General features: G+C 54.7%; 1 protein-coding gene across 1 annotated transcript in view; it reads left to right on the plus strand.

Annotated features, from left to right (window-relative positions):
• The first annotated feature begins 316 nt into the window (after window positions 1-316).
• Window positions 317-18,701, plus strand: part of LOC144731389 (hepatocyte nuclear factor 6-like) — an 84,427-nt gene continuing 66,042 nt past the window's right edge. The window contains 1 exon segment of the mRNA XM_078612407.1: window positions 317-553. Within this exon segment, the coding sequence (XP_078468533.1) occupies window positions 317-553 (237 nt within the window).

Raw genomic sequence — 18,701 nt, forward strand, 5'->3', positions numbered from 1 at the left:
TGTGTGTTGATTGAACGTACTTGATGTCATTTAATACCGCATACACATTACACAGCACACGGTGTTATTTTACATGAGCCTATAAGATGCATTGTCGCACGAGAGACGTGGATTCGACATAAAATCATCACTGGCGTCATTTTTCCAAATCATCATCGTCATTAGTTTAACACGGAGATGGGCTTTCGTGACCAATATTATCCATAATATAGGTTTTTTGGGGGGTTAGATGGCTTAAATATAAATGTGTCGTTAAACCTGCCACCACCCGACACAGTTAATCAGTCAAGGGTTGTCGCGTAAACTACAGGTGCCAATGAGTGACGAGCTGAGCACAGCGGCGCTGCGCTGGAGAGTGAACCCGCAGCCCGCCACGTCCGCGATGCGAGTCGGGCGCGTGCCGCTCCGCGCGCCAGCCTCGTCAGGCGACAGCGCAGAACTGACGCGTCTGGACTCTCCGCGATCGGACCCCGACAACAAACAAACAAACAAAGCCCTCGACTATGGAAGAGCGGGCAGCACCATCGTTCTCATCCCACACTCCCTCCCATCGGTCTCCGCGCGTCACGCTGTCATCCTCGCTTCCCAGCGTCCCCATTGGCAGGCCACGCGCCGCCCACCGCGCCTTCTGAATGGCTTCTAAGAGGAGAAGTGGTGGGGGGGGGGGGCGCATGGGGGGGGGGGGCGAATGGTTGGGACGGACGGTGAACGTGCAATGGACGTTCGGGTTGACTCTAAACAATATAATTTGTATCCGTGATAGAGGTTGTTTTTTTTTTTGGGGGGGGGGGGGGGTTAGATATATATGTGTCATTAAACCCACCACCACCCGACACAGCCAATGAGTAAGGTTTCATCTTCTTGGTTCTTTCGGTAAAGTCACGTAGAAGGGAAATAATAAAATAAAATAATAACAATAAAACATAATTTAATACGATTCTCACGACGTTTCGGCCACAACGCAAGCAGCCGTCCTCAGGTGAAGACAGCGCTCCAATGAATTGTAGCGCTATCTTTCAGACAGAATTTTATTTTATTGTTTTATTTTTATTATTTTATTATTTCCCTTCTACGTGACTTTACCGAAAGACCCAAGAAGATGAATCCCTGCAGTCACGAAAGCTTTAAATCAAAATTTGAGTAAGGTTTGTTCACGTAAACAGGACGTGCCAATTGGTTACGAGTACAGCAAACCAGTTGTGTGTTGGAGAGTAAACCTACGACATTTGCAATTCGAGTACGACGTTTCGCCAGTAATTACAACGAGCATCATCAGGCGACAGCCAGATTTGTGGAGAAATCCTCCTCCTGTTTCGGTCTTAAATACCTAAGAAAATTAAACCCTCTATTATGGATAATACTAGTATTAGTACATTATTTCACGAGACTGTGCCTCCTTCCCATGAAGCGACGTCCCTCTACCCCCTGTCCTGGAGGATTCCATTACCTCGATTGAAGTCCAGGTGTATGCGCACTTGTCGCCCACGCTGTACATCCAAGCACAATGACATTGGCCATTGGCCGTCTGCTGTGGATCTGTTGAATTGAGAGGCTCAACGATCGACGGACTCGTCGATGAACGGAGCAACATCGACTGTCACGCTCACGGAAACGGGCCGAGCAATCAGCGTTCAACCGCAGCTGGAGCCGTCCGAGGCTGAGCTTCGGAAACATTCTGTGAAAAAAATAAAAACAATATCCCTGGCCTGCATCACGCGTCATTTTTGAAAGGGTGTGATTTGATTCAAAGGACATCGGTTGGAACGTCCTTTGCGTGTCGGATTCACGTGACCCCCCCCCCCGCACCACATGCAGCCACTAGAGGCCGCTACGGATGAGAGTCTTAACGACGCGCCACGGTTGCGGGAAAATACAAAGTGTGGACCGCGTGAATCCGCCCCGTTGGTTAATTAAACTGAGCACGTGACGATTTAATGGGACGCGTGCGGGGGGGGGGGGGGTAGTGAGGTGGGGGGGTGTCGTGGGTGGAGGGGTGGGGGAAATCATTGACCGCAAGCTCTGTGTGCCCTGATCTTTGACCCAGACCTTCTGCCCTCTCACATTTTTCGCTACTGCCCACGGATCTTGGGACAAAGGGCAGCGCCTCCCCCTTAACCTGCCCTCAGCCCCTCCCCTCAGCCTCTCCTCCCCTCACCCCCCTCCCCTCAGCCCCCTCCCCTGGACCCCCTAAGCCCCCCCCCCCTCTTTTCCTTCACCCCCTCCGCAGATTCATCCCTGCGTCGTGCGTGTACGCCACGTGGCTACGATGTCACCACGGCGCTAGGTGCCAGGGTACGTGCACTTTAAGGCGCACAGACGATTGCACACAAAACCCACCGCTTGTACACGTGCACATACACGCGCGCACCTGTACAGATATACATATGTGCATGCATATACGTGTACACAAAATACATATACTGGTGTGCACAGACGGGTACACAAAGGATGGTGTACACACGTGTGCAGTGTTGTACCACCCCCTCCCTGACCCCCCCCACCACCAGCTCCCCCCACCCCCTCCTGGATCGATGGCTCCATCGACCACAATTCCGAATCTGCCGCGTGCTGCTGAGCAACACCACCGATAGATACACGACCACACATACCAACACCAATACACGACCACACATACCAACACCAATACACGACCACACATACCAACACCAATACACGACCACACATACCAACACCGATACACGACCACACATACCAACACCAATACACGACCACACATACCAACAAGGTTACACGACCACACATACCAACACCAATACACGACCACACATACCAACACCAATACACGACCACACATACCAACACCGATACACGACCACACATACCAACACCGATACACGACCACACATACCAACACCAATACACGACCACACATACCAACACCAATACACGACCACACATACCAACACCGATACACGACCACACATACCAACACCGATACACGACCACACATACCAACACCAATACACGACCACACATACCAACACCGATACACGACCACACATACCAACACCAATACACCACCACACATACCAACAACGATACACAACCACACATACCAACAAGGATACACGACCACACATACCAACACCGATACACGACCACACATACCAACAAGGATACACGACCACACATACCAACAAGGATACACGACCACACATACCAACAAGGATACACGACCACACATACCAACAAGGATACACGACCACACATACCAACAAGGATACACGACCACACATACCAACAAGGATACACGACCACACATACCAACAAGGATACACGACCACACATACCAACACCGATACACGACCACACATACCAACACCAATACACGACCATACATACCAACACCAATACACGACCACGCATACCAACACCAATATACGACCACACATACCAACAAGGATACACGACCACACATACCAACAAGGATACACGACCACACATACCAACAACGATACACAACCACACATACCAACACCGATACATGACCACACATACCAACAACCAATACACGACCACAGATACCAACACCAATACACGTCATTCGCCACTAAGTGACGGTGACGTCACCACGGCGCCTGAGCCAGGCTAGGTGCACTTTGAGGCCCACGTAAAGTGTCGAAGGCTCGCTGACAGGAGGAGGTCACGGGACAGACCCAGCAGGTGCCACGTGTTGGCCGACTGAGATGGCTGGCAGATGCAGCAGCTATGCCAATTTTCTGCGTTTTATCCACCCGACGTTCCACTCGTTGTTGTGAGCGTCGCTCATCTGCCCTCTGTTGTTGCTGGAGGGCGACTGCCTCCATCTGCCCAGTAGCAGCGTCCTTCACGAACCACCTCCATAGAGGCCGATCTTGCCAACGCTGGTACCAGTCATCGGCAAGTCCACTCAGATCCACATCCTCCTGTACCACATCAGCTCCATCTCTTATCCAGCCCGTGTCGTGCCCGTTTAGCAACCCCCTCTATGCGGCCAAACAGAAGCTGTTTAGGCATGCGGTGGCTGGGTATGCGGGCTACATGACCCAGCCAATGCAGCTTTGCCTGCCGGAGGAGCTCACTGATGGGAATGTGTCCAGATCTTTCAAGAATTGGTGAACTCTTCACACAATCCAACCTGGTTAAACCCAGGATGGATCGAGGGCAGGTCAGCATGAATGTTTATAACTGGCACAGATGTTCCATTAAAGGGGTCCACGTTTCACAAGCATACGGAAGGGAGGGCATGACCATGGCTGAGAAGACCCGAAGATTCGTGCGGAACGACAGACTAGGTATCTTCCACACAGCATTACGCAGCCGATAAAAAGATAATGCCACCCGACTAGTTCGGGGTGAGACCTCTGCTGTCAAACAAGAGCTGGCCGTAAGCACATTTCCCAGTTGTGGGAAACTCGACACTCTCTCCACAACTGCTCCCTCTTACTTTTGGTGGCACGCTCCAGATTCGACATCAAAGCCTCCATCCAACTCTTTCTCAGAGTGAGCAGCAATTACAAGATCATCAGCGTACATAACATGGTTGACCATTAGGGAGCCATCCCTTGACCACACTCGGGCATTGACCAACCTTCAATTGAAAGCGTCTTAAACGACGTGGTCAACAGATGTTCTATAATGTAGAAGTCACAGGACATCCGTCTCGTTCCCCAAGGTGAACAGGAAACAGCTCCGGCTTCCGACCACACACCTTCACCCGGGGTCTTCCCACCATCATGAAAGTCCTTACCAACAACACGTGCCAACAACAATAAGCAACTACCAGACACCGATACACAACACACAACCAGAGCACAACTTAACACACACGAATACAATGCACAACAATAACCACGACACTACACTAACACGCAACGCGACATGGTCATTAGCGTCATCGTGCAAGAGTATAAGTGACGGGATAAATCAACGGGCGTTCCGCCTCCCCTTGCTCCTCCCCCTGCTTCCTCCGACTGCTGCCCCCTCCCGAGGGGTTACATGGCGACGCTCCGCGCGCCTGGCCTGTTCGGTGTCACTGGCGCACGCGTTCTCCAGCAAAGACAAAGATCCCCCCCCCGTGTCGCGTTCACAAACTTTCGGGGGCGAGTGCTGTTAGCAAGCGCCATAAAGGCCGACACGGTACACGAGGGGTGGGTAGCCAACACCACGCCCGGCCGCCTTTGTCCCCCGATGCTGGCCTTTGAGACGCCGCACTCGGTGCTGCTTTACCGCTAGTCGACCTAGGGGAGGTCCAGGAGCGATGTAGATCATCGTCACTGGTGTTGGCCCTGAGCGGGAATCGAACTCGATGTCGCCTGGATCTCAGCGGAGCGCGCTAACCGCTGCGGCACCGCTCTATCGATCCTCCTCCACCTGCACATCCTCCCAGCCCCCCACCCCTCCTGCCCCCTCGCTGGGCTGGGTAGCCGCCTCCCTGCTCGCACCGAGGCTCCATGCCTGCTCTCCGAGGCTGGCGCTCGAGTCTCGGGCTCCGTGGCACGACCTTAATCAGCGAAACAGAACCGCTGGCAACTCGCCACCTTCCAATATTTGTGTCTCCGCATAGTTCGTCAAAAGGAACCCTCCATCCTATCAGCCACATGGCCTTGTTCTCGGAAGAGCGTCATTGCAAGCTACATTGGTGCAACGTGAGCACACTGGGGACCGGTTTCGACATGCAGTGTCCCATCAAACAATCAGTCTTCATCAAAGCAATGATGGTGAACGGCCAGATGTTTATAGGTAAGGGCCGTCTGTGAGTGTTACGAGTTAACATTGCGCCAGTTTTACATTTAAGGCTAAGTTGACCCTGGGGGAGACCAGACCCTGTTTGAAGAACTCCAAGTGCCTGTGCTCGGGGGAATGAATCACCTTGAGAGCTGTTTCGTGCCCATTGTAGTCTGCGGACGCGTGGGGTCGGGGTGTGCATAGGCGCACCCACGAGCATCTCTCTCTGATCGCGAACTCTCCCTCCCTCTCTAACCGCGAACTCTCCTATCCTCCCTAACCGCGAACTCTCCCTCCCTCTCTAACCGCGAACTCTCCCTCCCTCCCTAACTGCGAACTCTCCCTCCCTCTCTAACCGCGAACTTTCCCTCCCTCTCTAACCGCGGACTCTCCCTCCCTCTCTAACCGCGAACTCTCCCTCCCTCTCTAACCGCGGACTCTCCCTCCCTCTCTAACCGCGGACTCTCCCTCTCTAACCGCGAACTCTCCCTCCCTCTCTAACCGCGAACTCTCCCTCCCTCTCTAACCGCGAACTCTCCCTCCCTCCCTAACCGCGAACTCTTCCTCCCTCTCTAACCGCGGACTCTCCCTCTCTAACCGCGAACTCTCCCTCCCTCTCTAACCGCGGACTCTCCCTCTCTAACCGCGAATTCTCCCTCCCTCTCTAACCGCGAACTCTCCCTCCCTCTCTAACCGCGAACTCTCCCTCCCTCCCTAACCACGAACTCTCCCTCCCTCTCTAACCGCGAACTCTCCCTCCCTCTCTAACCGCGAACTCTCCCTCCCTCTCTAACCGCGAACTCTCCCTCCCTCTCTAACCGCGAACTCTCCCTCCCTCTCTAACCGCGGACTCTCCCTCCCTCTCTAACCGCGGACTCTCCCTCTCTAACCGCGAACTCTCCCTCCCTCTCTAACCGCGGACTCTCCCTCTCTACCCGCAGACTCTCCCTCCCTCTCTAACCGTGGACTCTCCCTCTCTAACCGCGAACTCTCCCTCCCTCTCTAACCGCGAACTTTTCCTCCCTCTCTAACCGCGGACTCTCCCTCCCTCTCTAACCGTGGACTCTCCCTCTCTAATCGCGGACTCTCCCTCCCTCTCTAACCGCGAACTCTCCCTCCCTCTCTAACCGCGGACTCTCCCTTTCTACCCGCAGACTCTCCCTCCCTCTCTAACCGTGGACTCTCCCTCTCTAACCGCGAACTCTCCCTCCCTCTCTAACCGCGAACTTTTCCTCCCTCTCTAACCGTGGACTCTCCCTCCCTCTCTAACCGTGGACTCTCCCTCTCTAACCGCGAACTCTCCCTCCCTCTCTAACCGTGGACTCTCCCTCCCTCTCTAACCGTGGACTCTCCCTCCCTCTCTAACCGTGGACTCTCCCTCTCTAACCGCGAACTCTCCCTCCCTCTCTAACCGCGGACTCTCCCTCCCTTTCTAACCGTGGACTCTCCCTCCCTCTCTAACCGCGAACTCTCCCTCCCTCTCTAACCGCGGACTCTCCCTCCCTCTCTAACCGCGAACTCTCCCTCCCTCTCTAACCGCAGACTCTCCCTCCCTTTCTAACCGCGAACTCTCCCTCCCTCTCTAACCGTGAACTCTCCCTCCCTCTCTAACCGCGAACTCTCCCTCCCTCTTTAACCGCGGACTCTCCCTCTCTAACCGTGAACTCTCCCTCCCTCTCTAACCGCGAACTCTCCCTCCCTCTCTAACCGCGAACTCTCCCTCCCTCTCTAACCGCGAACTCTCCCTCCCTCTCTAACCGCGAACTCTCCCTCCCTCTCTAACCGTGGACTCTCCCTCCCTTTCTAACCGTGAACTCTCCCTCCCTCTCTAACCGCGGACTCTCCCTCCCTCTCTAACCGCGAACTCTCCCTCCCTCTCTAACCGCGAACTCTCCCTCCCTCTCTAACCGCGGACTCTCCCTCCCTCTCTAACCGCGGACTCTCCCTCCTCGCTCGCTCGCGGAGAGTTCAATGCGCCCTCCGCTCGTGAAGTGCCGAGGGCTCCAGGGGGAGCCGCTCGAAGCCATCGACCCCTGGGGGCTGCGGCGCGGCGGGAAAATTAACCCCCCCCCTCGCCCCCCCCACCTCGTCCCCCCACCTCGTCCCGTCTCCTCGTCCTCCACCTCAACCCCCACCTCGTCTCTATGTCTCTATGTGAGTCTATGGTTCTCGTTGTGAGTCTGTGGGTCTCTATGTGAGTCTGTGGGTCTCTATGTGAGTCTATGGGTCTCGTTGTGAGTCTGTGGGTCTCTGTGTGAGTCTGTGGTTCTCGTTGTGAGTCTGTGGGTTTCTATGTGAGTCTATGGGTCTCGTTGTGAGTCTGTGGGTCTCTATGTGAGTCTGTGGTTCTCGTTGTGAGTCTGTGGGTCTCTATGTGAGTCTATGGGTCTCTATGTGAGTATGTGGGTCTCTATGTGAGTCTATGGGTATCGTTGTGAGTCTGTGGGTCTCTATGTGAGTCTATGGGTCTCGTTGTGAGTCTGTGGGTCTCTATGTGAGTCTATGGGTCTCGTTGTGAGTCTATGGGTCTCTATGTGAGTCTGTGGTTCTCGTTGTGAGTCTGTGGGTCTCTATGTGAGTCTATGGGTCTCTATGTGAGTCTGTGGGTCTCTATGTGAGTCTATGGGTCTCGTTGTGAGTCTGTGGGTCTCTATGTGAGTCTGTGGTTCTCGTTGTGAGTCTGTGGGTCTCTATGTGAGTCTATGGGTCTCTATGTGAGTCTGTGGGTCTCTATGTGAGTCTATGGGTCTCGTTGTGAGTCTGTGGGTCTCTATGTGAGTCTATGGGTCTCGTTGTGAATCTGTGGGTCTCTATGTGAGTCTGTGGTTCTCGTTGTGAGTCTGTGGGTCTCTATGTGAGTCTGTGGGTCTCTATGTGAGTCTGTGGTTCTCGTTGTGAGTCTGTGGGTCTCTATGTGAGTCTGTGGTTCTCGTTGTGAGTCTGTGGGTCTCTATGTGAGTCTATGGGTCTCGTTGTGAGTCTGTGGGTCTCTATGTGAGTCTGTGGTTCTCGTTGTGAGTCTGTGGGTCTCTATGTGAGTCTATGGGTCTCGTTGTGAGTCTGTAGACCTCTATGTGAGTCTATGTGTCAGTCTCTAAATTTCTGTTTGAGAATCGATCTCTATGTGTGTCTATGAATCTCTATGCAAGTCTACGGGTCTCTCTGCGTGTCTATGGATCTCTGCGTGAGTCTACGGGTCTCTCTGCGTGTCTATGGATCTCTATGCAAGTCTACGGGTCTCTCTGCGTGTCTATGGATCTCTGCGTGAGTCTACGGGTCTCTCTGCGTGTCTATGGATCTCTATGCAAGTCTACGGGTCTCTCTGCGTGTCTATGGATCTCTATGCAAGTCTACGGGTCTCTCTGCGTGTCTATGGATCTCTATGCAAGTCTACGGGTCTCTCTGCGTGTCTATGGATCTCTATGCAAGTCTACGGGTCTCTCTGCGTGTCTATGGATCTCTATGCAAGTCTACGGGTCTCTCTGCGTGTCTATGGATCTCTGCGCGAGTCTACGGGTCTCTCTGCGTGTTTATGGATCTCTATGCAAGTCTACGGGTCTCTCTGCGTGTCTATGGATCTCTGCGTGAGTCTACGGGTCTCTCTGCGTGTCTATGGATCTCTATGCAAGTCTACGGGTCTCTCTGCGTGTCTATGGATCTCTGCGTGAGTCTACGGGTCTCTCTGCGTGTCTATGGATCTCTGCGTGAGTCTACGGGTCTCTCTGCGTGTCTATGGATCTCTGCGTGAGTCTACGGGTCTCTCTGCGTGTCTATGGATCTCTATGCAAGTCTACGGGTCTCTCTGCGTGTCTATGGATCTCTGCGTGAGTCTACGGGTCTCTCTGCGTGTCTATGGATCTCTGCGTGAGTCTACGGGTCTCTCTGCGTGTCTATGGATCTCTGCGTGAGTCTACGGGTCTCTCTGCGTGTCTATGGATCTCTGCGTGAGTCTACGGGTCTCTCTGCGTGTCTATGGATCTCTGCGTGAGTCTACGGGTCTCTCTGCGTGTCTATGGATCTCTGCGTGAGTCTACGGGTCTCTCTGCGTGTCTATGGATCTCTGCGTGAGTCTACGGGTCTCTCTGCGTGTCTATGGATCTCTGCGTGAGTCTACGGGTCTCTCTGCGTGTCTATGGATCTCTATGCAAGTCTACGGGTCTCTCTGCGTGTCTATGGATCTCTGCGTGAGTCTACGGGCCACTGTGCGCGTCAGCGGCGATTGGCGAGGATCCGTTTTGAAAGAGGGGCGCCCGACATGTCGACGTAGACTCGGGTTGTTAAATGATAACCCGTGAACTTGTAACCGTTTTCAGAAACGATTGCATTTGTATGTTTCTCGCGAGAGACGTCTTTGTGCGGCAAAACCGGTTCCTGTGTTTATCGTTTTTATTTCGGTTACCGGTAAACCAAAGTGACCCGACAGTGCATTCGAGCACCAAGCCGACGCCATCACCTCCCCGTGTTGCCATCTCGCTGCCTCTGACCTCTGCACCACCCGCTGACCCCGGGACTCCCGATAAACCCGACGCTCTGTTAATGATACGTTTGGTGGTGGTGGGTGCGTGAGGTGTGCTGGTGGTGAGTGTGGTGTGGGGTGTGGGGTGTGGGGTGAGGCGGGCGCGGTGTGGGGTGAGGGGTGTGGGGTGAGTGTGCCGTGGTGTGGGGTGATGGGGGCGGGGTGAGGGGTGTGCACGCGTGAGGTCGTCAGTTGTGTTGTGGGGGGAGGAGGCAATGACGCGCGCCATGCAACATTGATGCGCGGGGTGGCCCAAGGCCCTCTCCGGAGCAACACAATCAGCAGCAGCAGCAGCAGCATCTCAATGCGACGCATTGACGGGGTGGGTGGGGGGGGCACTGAGAGTGGGGGCCTGGGGATTGGGGCGCGGGGGGGCCCGGGAGGGAGGGGGAGGGGGGCGAGGTGTGGAAGAGGAATCCATTCGTGAAAACAGCGCGCACGTCAGGGCATCGCTCCTAAATGCAGTTCACGGCCCACGGACGCGGACATCACGGAGCTCCCTCTGAGATCCCCTCCCTTCAAGTGGCCCATGGTGCGCACGCGCAGTGGAGAGCAGGGGCCACCCGCTCTGCGTATGAGACCCACTGTTTGTCGCACGATAGTCACAACGATTCCAGTCATTCTCATTACTGAGAATGTAGACAGATGCTGCCCAGAACCAAATCGAATGTGATGGGGTTATGCGCTGAAAGAAATCACTCCCAGAAGGCCGCGTGGCCGATTGGCTGAGTGAAAGAATGACGGACTGTATTCGTTAGGCGAAGGGAACACTGTGAGGCGCAAGGGTCGCTTTGCAGAATCAGAAGACGTATTTCTACTGGAAGAATCACATGAGCTATAAGTAAGAATGTTACAACAACCAACAGTACAAACACACGACGGGAGTGCAGAGTACAAGAAAGGTAAACAAATCACTGAAACACAGACAGATACAACACTCAACCATCCCCATCCTACCAGACAAAGCCCACTGAGGTGTGAACTTATTTTCCCAAAGCGACCTGGCCACGAGTCATGGCTCAACAAAGTGGCTTATCAATTGGACATTTCTAGCAGCAAAACAATCTAAATAGTCTCTAAGCGCATGCTGTTAAATGTGAAGGGAAAAAACGGATGACCCGGAGAAAGAAATCCACGTGATCACGGCGAGAAGATGCAAACGACAAATATAGAGGCGTCCGGGTCGGGATCGAACCCCCGAGCTGCTGCGCAGATGCTGTTGTGAAAGTTCCCTCTCGATGGCGTCGAAGAGGTGCCGTACCCTGGCTCGCCACGAGCAGGCAGTACAGCAAGTGGACTAATCGCGATCTGTCTCCATCTTTACGGGGTGATTGTGTTGCTCCCCCGCTCGCGCAAGGCGTGGTGGGTTGTCTCCGGGTGCTCCGGGTTTCCCTCCTCCCGCCTGAATAATAGACGCGACTCGTCACTAGCGGGCTAAACGCACATCTTAGAGTCAATGTAGCGACAGGACCCTCTTGCAAAGGGGTCCCACGCCTCAATCTGCAGAGCTCGGGGCCTCTGCACCTTCCTTCGTGATGGGAATAGACTTCGACAAAATGGTTGTCGTAAATGTTATTTTGTTTGTAAACCTAATGCTGACTCTGCCCCCTCCAGAAGACTGTGTGTGTGTGCGCACGTCTTCGTGTATGTGTGGGTCGACTCAGATGAGTCCCTGCTGCGGTGTGTTAACATCGCCACTGGGGAGACAAAGGCGGCTGGGCGTGGAGCTGGCCACCCACCCCCTCGTGTATCGTGCCGGCCTTACTCGGTACTCGCCAACACCACTTGCCCCAACAGTATGTTAAGGCTACAGGGGGACCTTTGTCTTTAAAATACTATGTGTAAATGCCCGTAACTGTATGTAGATCTGTATCACATGCAGTTATAAAAGGACAAATGCGCAGCCCTGCAATGTCTCGCTCACGCCCCTGCTGCGGAAGCGCCTCCACTAGAGGGCGCTAGGGAGAGGAGCCCCTCTTTCTCTGCCACGATGGCGAGAGCTGTCGGACGAGATCTGCTGATGATCACGAACACAAATAGACAGCGATTCATAAGAAATATTTTTGAGTCAATTTGTGTCGTGAGACTCTCGCCACCCCGAGATGTTAACTACCTCTCCTGATTTGCAGGAGGTCGCCTATATATTTGGAGTTTGAATGTTCTCCCCGAGGTGGCGTGGATTTTTCTCCAGGTGCTCTGGTTTTTTTCCCTACACATTTCGAGTCAACAACATCACGCGTTGGCTGTTATAAATTTGTCTGTTATAAATTTGGCTGTTATAAAATTTTTGTTATAAATTTGGCTGTTATACATTTCCACGTGGTGATAAGCCGCTTCGTTGAGCATCATTCGTGATAGCCAGGTCGCTTCTGAAAAAGAGCTACGTAGCTCAGTGGGGCCTTACCTGATAAAGTCAAATATACAATAGTTTAATAGTTTCATAAAATTGTCATGCGTGGAAGTATTAAACGTGACGTCAGCTACTACCGTGCGAACTCGCTCGTCAAGTGAGCTGCAAGCCCCACAGCCGGATTCAGCAGCGCGACCCGGGTTGCCCCCACTGACCAGGGTGGTGAAGTATGCTCGTGCGGGGGGGGGGGGTAGAGGCCCCCTCATCCAGGGCTGCCCACGCAGACTGAGCGGTGTTGTCCTTGTTGCAGGTCGCCAGCGCTGCTACGCCCGGCTATGTCGCATCTGCGTTTTACGGCCGAGGGTCAAAGCGGGGGTCAAATCGGGGGTCAAATCGGGGGTCGTGGCGAGGGGAGCGCCCTTTACCACGCGCCCGGAGATTTCCCAGGGGGGGCACGGGTCAGGGGTCAGAGCTGGTGGGGGGGGGGCGTGTGGGGGATCTGCTCACGATTGAGGAGCCTCCCCACCAGGCTCGCACTGTTGGAGGCCATCGTCGCCATCACCAGCCACGCTCAGCCCACTGCTGGATGGAGGCCTCCCCAAGCCGCAACTGCCTCTCACGATCCGGCGATGTTAATCATCCACCCCGGCACTCTGCGCGCCAGTTGATCTCGTCGCTCCATCTCCCGGGTGGCCGGGCCCCTTCCGACACGCTCCGTCTCTTGCCTGCCCAACAATCACCGGCGATAAGTCTCCTCCTTGTCACCCTTCTGTCGCTGCTGCCATGGTCCCCGCTCCCGCCAACTCCACTCGCTGGTTCGCCCGCCCGTGCTGAGGACTCACCCCGTGAGCTCAAGAACAAATCTCACGCCGCAGAGTCGGCGGCGACCAGCAGATTCGCGACAAGCTTCGGGAAAGTCCGAGGAAATCAGAGTAAAATCCGCGACGTTGGAATATCAATAGTGCTGTTAGGTTGCTGGGGGCGCGACGTTTTGGACCTTTGGGTTTACGCTCGTGGGGTGGGGGGGGGGTGGAGGGGGAAGGCAGCTTCAAGGCCTCGTGATGTGGTCACTCGCTTGGTCCGTCCGCACGCACCCGCGGGGTCAACGAATTTTAATCAAAGCATCGATCCGCCTCCCCACCCCCGCGCATTTGCATTCATTCTGATTGATCGCGACTCGCGTGCTGGGTGGGGTGTGTGGTGTGTGTGGGTTATAACGCAGGTGGAGTGTGTGGTGTGTGTGGGTTATAACACAGGTGTGGTGTGTGGTATGTGTGGGTAATAACGCAGGAGGGGTATGCGGGTTATAACGCAGGTGGTGTGTGGTGTGTGTGGGTTATAACGCAGGTGGAGTGTGTGGTGTGTGTGGGTAATAACGCAGGTGGAGTGTGTGGTGTGTGGGTTATAACGCAGGTGGAGTGTGTGGTGTGTGTGGGTTATAACGCAGGTGGAGTGTGTGGTGTGTGTGGGTTATAACGCAGGTGGTGTGTGGTGTGTGTGGGTTATAACGCAGGTGGAGTGTGTGGTGTGTGGTGTGTGTGGGTTATAACGCAGGTGGGGTGTGTGGTGTGTGGTGTGTGTGGGTAATAACGCAGGAGGGGTATGCGGGTTATAACGCAGGTGGAGTGTGTGGTGTGTGTGGGTTATAACGCAGGTGGAGTGTGTGGTGTGTGTGGGTAATAACGCAGGTGGGGTGTGGTGTGTGTGGGTTATAATACAGGTGTGGTGTGTGTGGGTAATAACGCAGGTGGTGTGTGTAGGTTATAACGCAGGTGGAGTGTGTGGTGTGTGTGGGTAATAACGCAGGTGGAGTGTGGTGTGTGTGGGTTATAATACAGGTGGAGTGTGTGGTGTGGTGTGTGTGGGTTATAACGCAGGTGGGGTGTGTGGGTTATAACACAGGTCGGTTGTGTGGGTAAACACACAGGCGTGGGGTGTGTGGTTTATCAAATATTGGAAGAAGTAGTCACCACCTGTGAGTGGCTGGGTGTGGTGCCATCTGTTTCACGGAAGACGATCCAGCATCTCAAACCAGGAAAAGTGCGGGGCAGAGATCATTACCCAAGCCAACTTGCGGAGGGAGGGTGGCTTTTGTGTACAGACTGCCCTGTATGAAATCATTACGGCTGTCACTGCACCACTGGACGGGTTTCTCAGGATTGGAAGGATGCCCTGGTGGTCACCTCCCTTTAGTAAGGGGGACCGCACAGACTGTAACAAATACAGGGGCGCATCTCCCTCCTCAGTATACCAGGAAAGGTCCTGGCAAGGGTTAATCAACATCGCTTGGCCAGGCACGCTGAGGAGAGGCTTGCGGAGCCCCAGTGTGATTTCAGGCCAAGGCGGTCCTGCACAGGCGTCATATTATCTGTCCGTCTGCTACAGCAGAGGGGTAGGGAATTCCAATAGGACCTACATCTCTGATTTATTTACCTGGTCAAAGCCTATGACACCATCAATAGGCAAGGGCTCTGGATTGTTCTTCGTGCTTTCAGAGTCCCTGACTCTCTGTTCACAATCAGTAAGGTGCGTCATGATGGTGGGCAGGCCAGGGTAGAGCTACATGGCTGGAGACATAGCCACTCCCCGTCAACTTTGGGGTGCGACAGGGATGTCCTCTGGCTCCTACATTATTTAACAATATTTTCGACCACGTAGTTTGAGACACCTTTTCATGGCTGTAATGGAGGAATTTCCATCTGGTACAGATCCAATGGGAAGCTGATCGATGCCCAGGTGCGGTCGAGGGATTGCTCCCTATTGATCAACCACGTTACGTTTGCTTCTAATCTGGTGATTGCTGCTCACTCAGAGGAGTTGGACGCGCTGCTGCCGAACCTGTCGTGTGCCACTATGAGGTGGGGCCTTGCCATCAGCCCCACTAAAACTCAGCACTTGCCTCGGTATGTTGTGTGATCAAACACTCCAGCCCCTCAAATCCCCAATGGTGATGGGGCAGTTGTGGAAAGAATGGAGAGGTTTCCATGCCTAGGGAGTATGCTTATCACCAGCTCCAGTTTGACAGCAGAGGTCTCATTCCAAATCAGTCTTTTCATCGGTTGCGTAATGCTGTGTTGAAACTACCTGGTCTATCGTTCCACACGAAGTTTCGGGTTTTCTCGGCCACAGTCATGCTCACGTTCGCTATGCTTCCGAAACTTAGACCCCCCTAATGAAACATCTACGCTGGTTAGAATCATTCAGGCTGGCATTCCTACGATCCATCCTGGGCTGAACCAGGCTGGATTGTGAGGAGCTCATGAATCCGTGAAAGATCTGGACACAGTCCTATCGGTGAGCTCCTCCGGCAGGCAAGGCTGTGTTGACTGGGTCATGTCGCCCGCATGCCCAGTCACCGCATACCCAAGCAGCTTCTGTAAGGCCAGATAGAGGGGGCTAAACAGAGGAGCGACGCTCACAACAGTTAGTGAACCCATGACACCTGGGTCTGTCCCGTGACCTCCTTCCAACTAGCCTTCGACACTTCACGTGGCCTGGCACAAGCCGGGGACGTCACCGCCACTTAGTGCCGAATGGCGGCTGTTGTTGTACTGTAGTATGTATGTTGCCAACCGTCCTAATGGAAGGTGCGGGAGAAGGACAAACTAAACGCAAAAAGCAGTTTTAAAGAAATTCATTTTCAACCGAGATGATTTAAAAGTGCATAGCTCCAGTGGCTTCCTAATATCGGACGGATGAGCGATCCAGACGTCCGCAGAAGCGCATCAGAAGCAAATCGCGTGTCCTGTCGTGTCCTCTGCGTACTCTTGGCCGTTACACAGGTGTACGATGCATCTCGTCATCACTCATCATCACTCGTCACGATCATCACGCTCGCCCATCTCCTCTCAACCCCTCCGCCCGGTAATTGGTAATTAGAGCTGCGGGATTGAGGGGGCTGGGGGGGAGTGAGGGCGGGGCTGGGGGGGGGGTGAGGGAGGGGCTGGGGGGGTGAGGGAGGCGCTGTCGCTGTGATGGAGTGGCCCGGCCCACGCACACCCCGCTAATGGGATTAGCGCCGCCGCGAGCCTCGTTCATTAGCGGCTTCCACCTCCAGCCGCGGCGGCTCTCGTTACGACGTCACGTGTCCGCGGAGAGACGATGAATGGACGTCGCAGTCCCCACTCAGCCGCCCCGGCGCACGCGGCACGCGCCGCTGTGCCGCCTCTGCCTCTGCCGCTGCTGATGCTGCTGATGTTGCCGCTGCTGCTGCTGATGTTGCCGCTGCTGCTGCTGATGTTGCCGCTGCTGCTGCTGATGTTGCCGCTGCTGCTGCTGATGTTCACACACACCGCTCGGCCCCCTTCTACTGCGTTCGCAGTAGAAGGGGCCGAGAAGTTAATTTCCTGGTTGATTGGCGGGGGGTTGGCTCATGCCCATTATCCCTAACCTCTGGAGGGGGTAGTCGGTAAAATAGGTACCGTTTTGTGGTTAAGATGAGCGGTGATTCGCTCCCGTCATAACAAGGAGGAGTATCCGGCATTGGCCGAGAGATGTTCTGTCGAGAGGAGGAGCAGCGGATGCAATGAAGTCGCGGGTCGGTGTCTGCCCCCCGAGTTGCGGGTTTCCTCACCCCTGGCACGAGCGACCGAGTTGGTGCAGAAGCGCCTCTCCTCTCTGCGCCGCGGGAGCCGCGGGGAGCCGCGGGGAGCCAGCCCCACCCACGTCGCGCCCGCACGACATGCTGTCGATGTCTAAGGCGTCTCCATCCGTACAGACATCACAGGGATGATGTCAGCATGCCGAGCATGTCAAGGCGACATCGCAGTCATCGCGCGTGTTGTGAACACAGCCTTGGGGTGTCCACCGGCCGCCTCACCCCCCACCCCGCCCCCTTCTCTCATCGCTTCTCCCTCCTCATTCTCTCGCTCGCTCTCTCTCTCGATTCTCCATCTCTCACCCCCTGCACCTCCCTCCCTGTCTCGTCCCTCCTCCCCCTGCTCGTGCGGCGATGCGAGCGCTCGTTGCCTGCGTCCCAGCAGCAGCAGCTCTTCCTTCCTAAATCCGTCTCTTTCTCCCTCCGTCTCCCCCCACCTCCTCCCCCTGTTCCCCCACTCCCGCCCCCCGATGGGGGCTGGCGGGCCCCACGTGGGACCCACAGCCTTCAGCTCTGCCCATTGATCTGTCGAGAGCCCTGGGCACTTCTCTCTCGTCCCCCCCCTCTCTCTATCCCCTCTCCCCCTTTCCTCTCCCCCCGAATCTCTCTCTACGCTCCTCCTTCTGCCTCTCCTCTCTATAATCTCTCTCTCTGTCCTCCTCCATCTCTCTGACCCTCCTCCATTTGCCTCTGTCGAACAAATCTCAAAACCAAATTTAGCAATGGGTTGAGCTAAGACATCATCATCATTACAATCATTAGCAGCATTATCATATCGCGTGACTTCAGCCATCACAACCATCATCATCACCCACCCGTCATCATCATCACCACCACCACCATCACGCGTGAGTTGAGCTTAAACACTCACCATCATCTTCATCACCCATCACCACCATCACCACCGTCATCATCAAGCGTGAGTTCAGTTGAAACACTCATCAGCAACAGCAGCGTCTTAATCGCTCGCACCCCACGTGACCATTTTAAGTGCTTGGCTGCGTCGGGTGGTGGAGGGTTTCAAAGCACAAAAAATGCAGCGGACGCTATTCAGGCAGCGAGGCGAGAGTGGTGGTCAGGAGATGGCAGTAGAGCAAGTGGGACAATGCACCCGTCCGTGGGGAGATACCAGCGCCACCCCCTTACGTGGCAGAGCGGCTCCGTTCCAGAATGCTCGTGCAGTGGCAATAGTGCCTGAATGTGGTGTGAGTGGACACGTGCAGTGGCAATAGAGCCTGAATGTGGTGTGAGTGGACACGTGCAGTGGCAATAGAGCCTGCGTGTGGTGTGAGTGGACACGTGCAGTGGCAATAGAGCCTGCGTGTGGTGTGTGTGGGCACGTGTAGTGGCAATAGAGCCTGCGTGTGGTGTGAGTGGACACGTGTAGTGGCAATAGAGCCTGCGTGTGGTGTGTGTGGGCACGTGTAGTGGCAATAGTGCCTGAATGTGGTGTGAGTGGACACGTGCAGTGGCAATAGTGCCTGAATGTGGTGTGAGTGGACACGTGCAGT

This window comes from Lampetra planeri, chromosome 39 (genome assembly GCF_965212315.1).
Source record: "Lampetra planeri chromosome 39, kcLamPlan1.2.h2, whole genome shotgun sequence".
Taxonomy (NCBI): domain Eukaryota; kingdom Metazoa; phylum Chordata; class Hyperoartia; order Petromyzontiformes; family Petromyzontidae; genus Lampetra; species Lampetra planeri.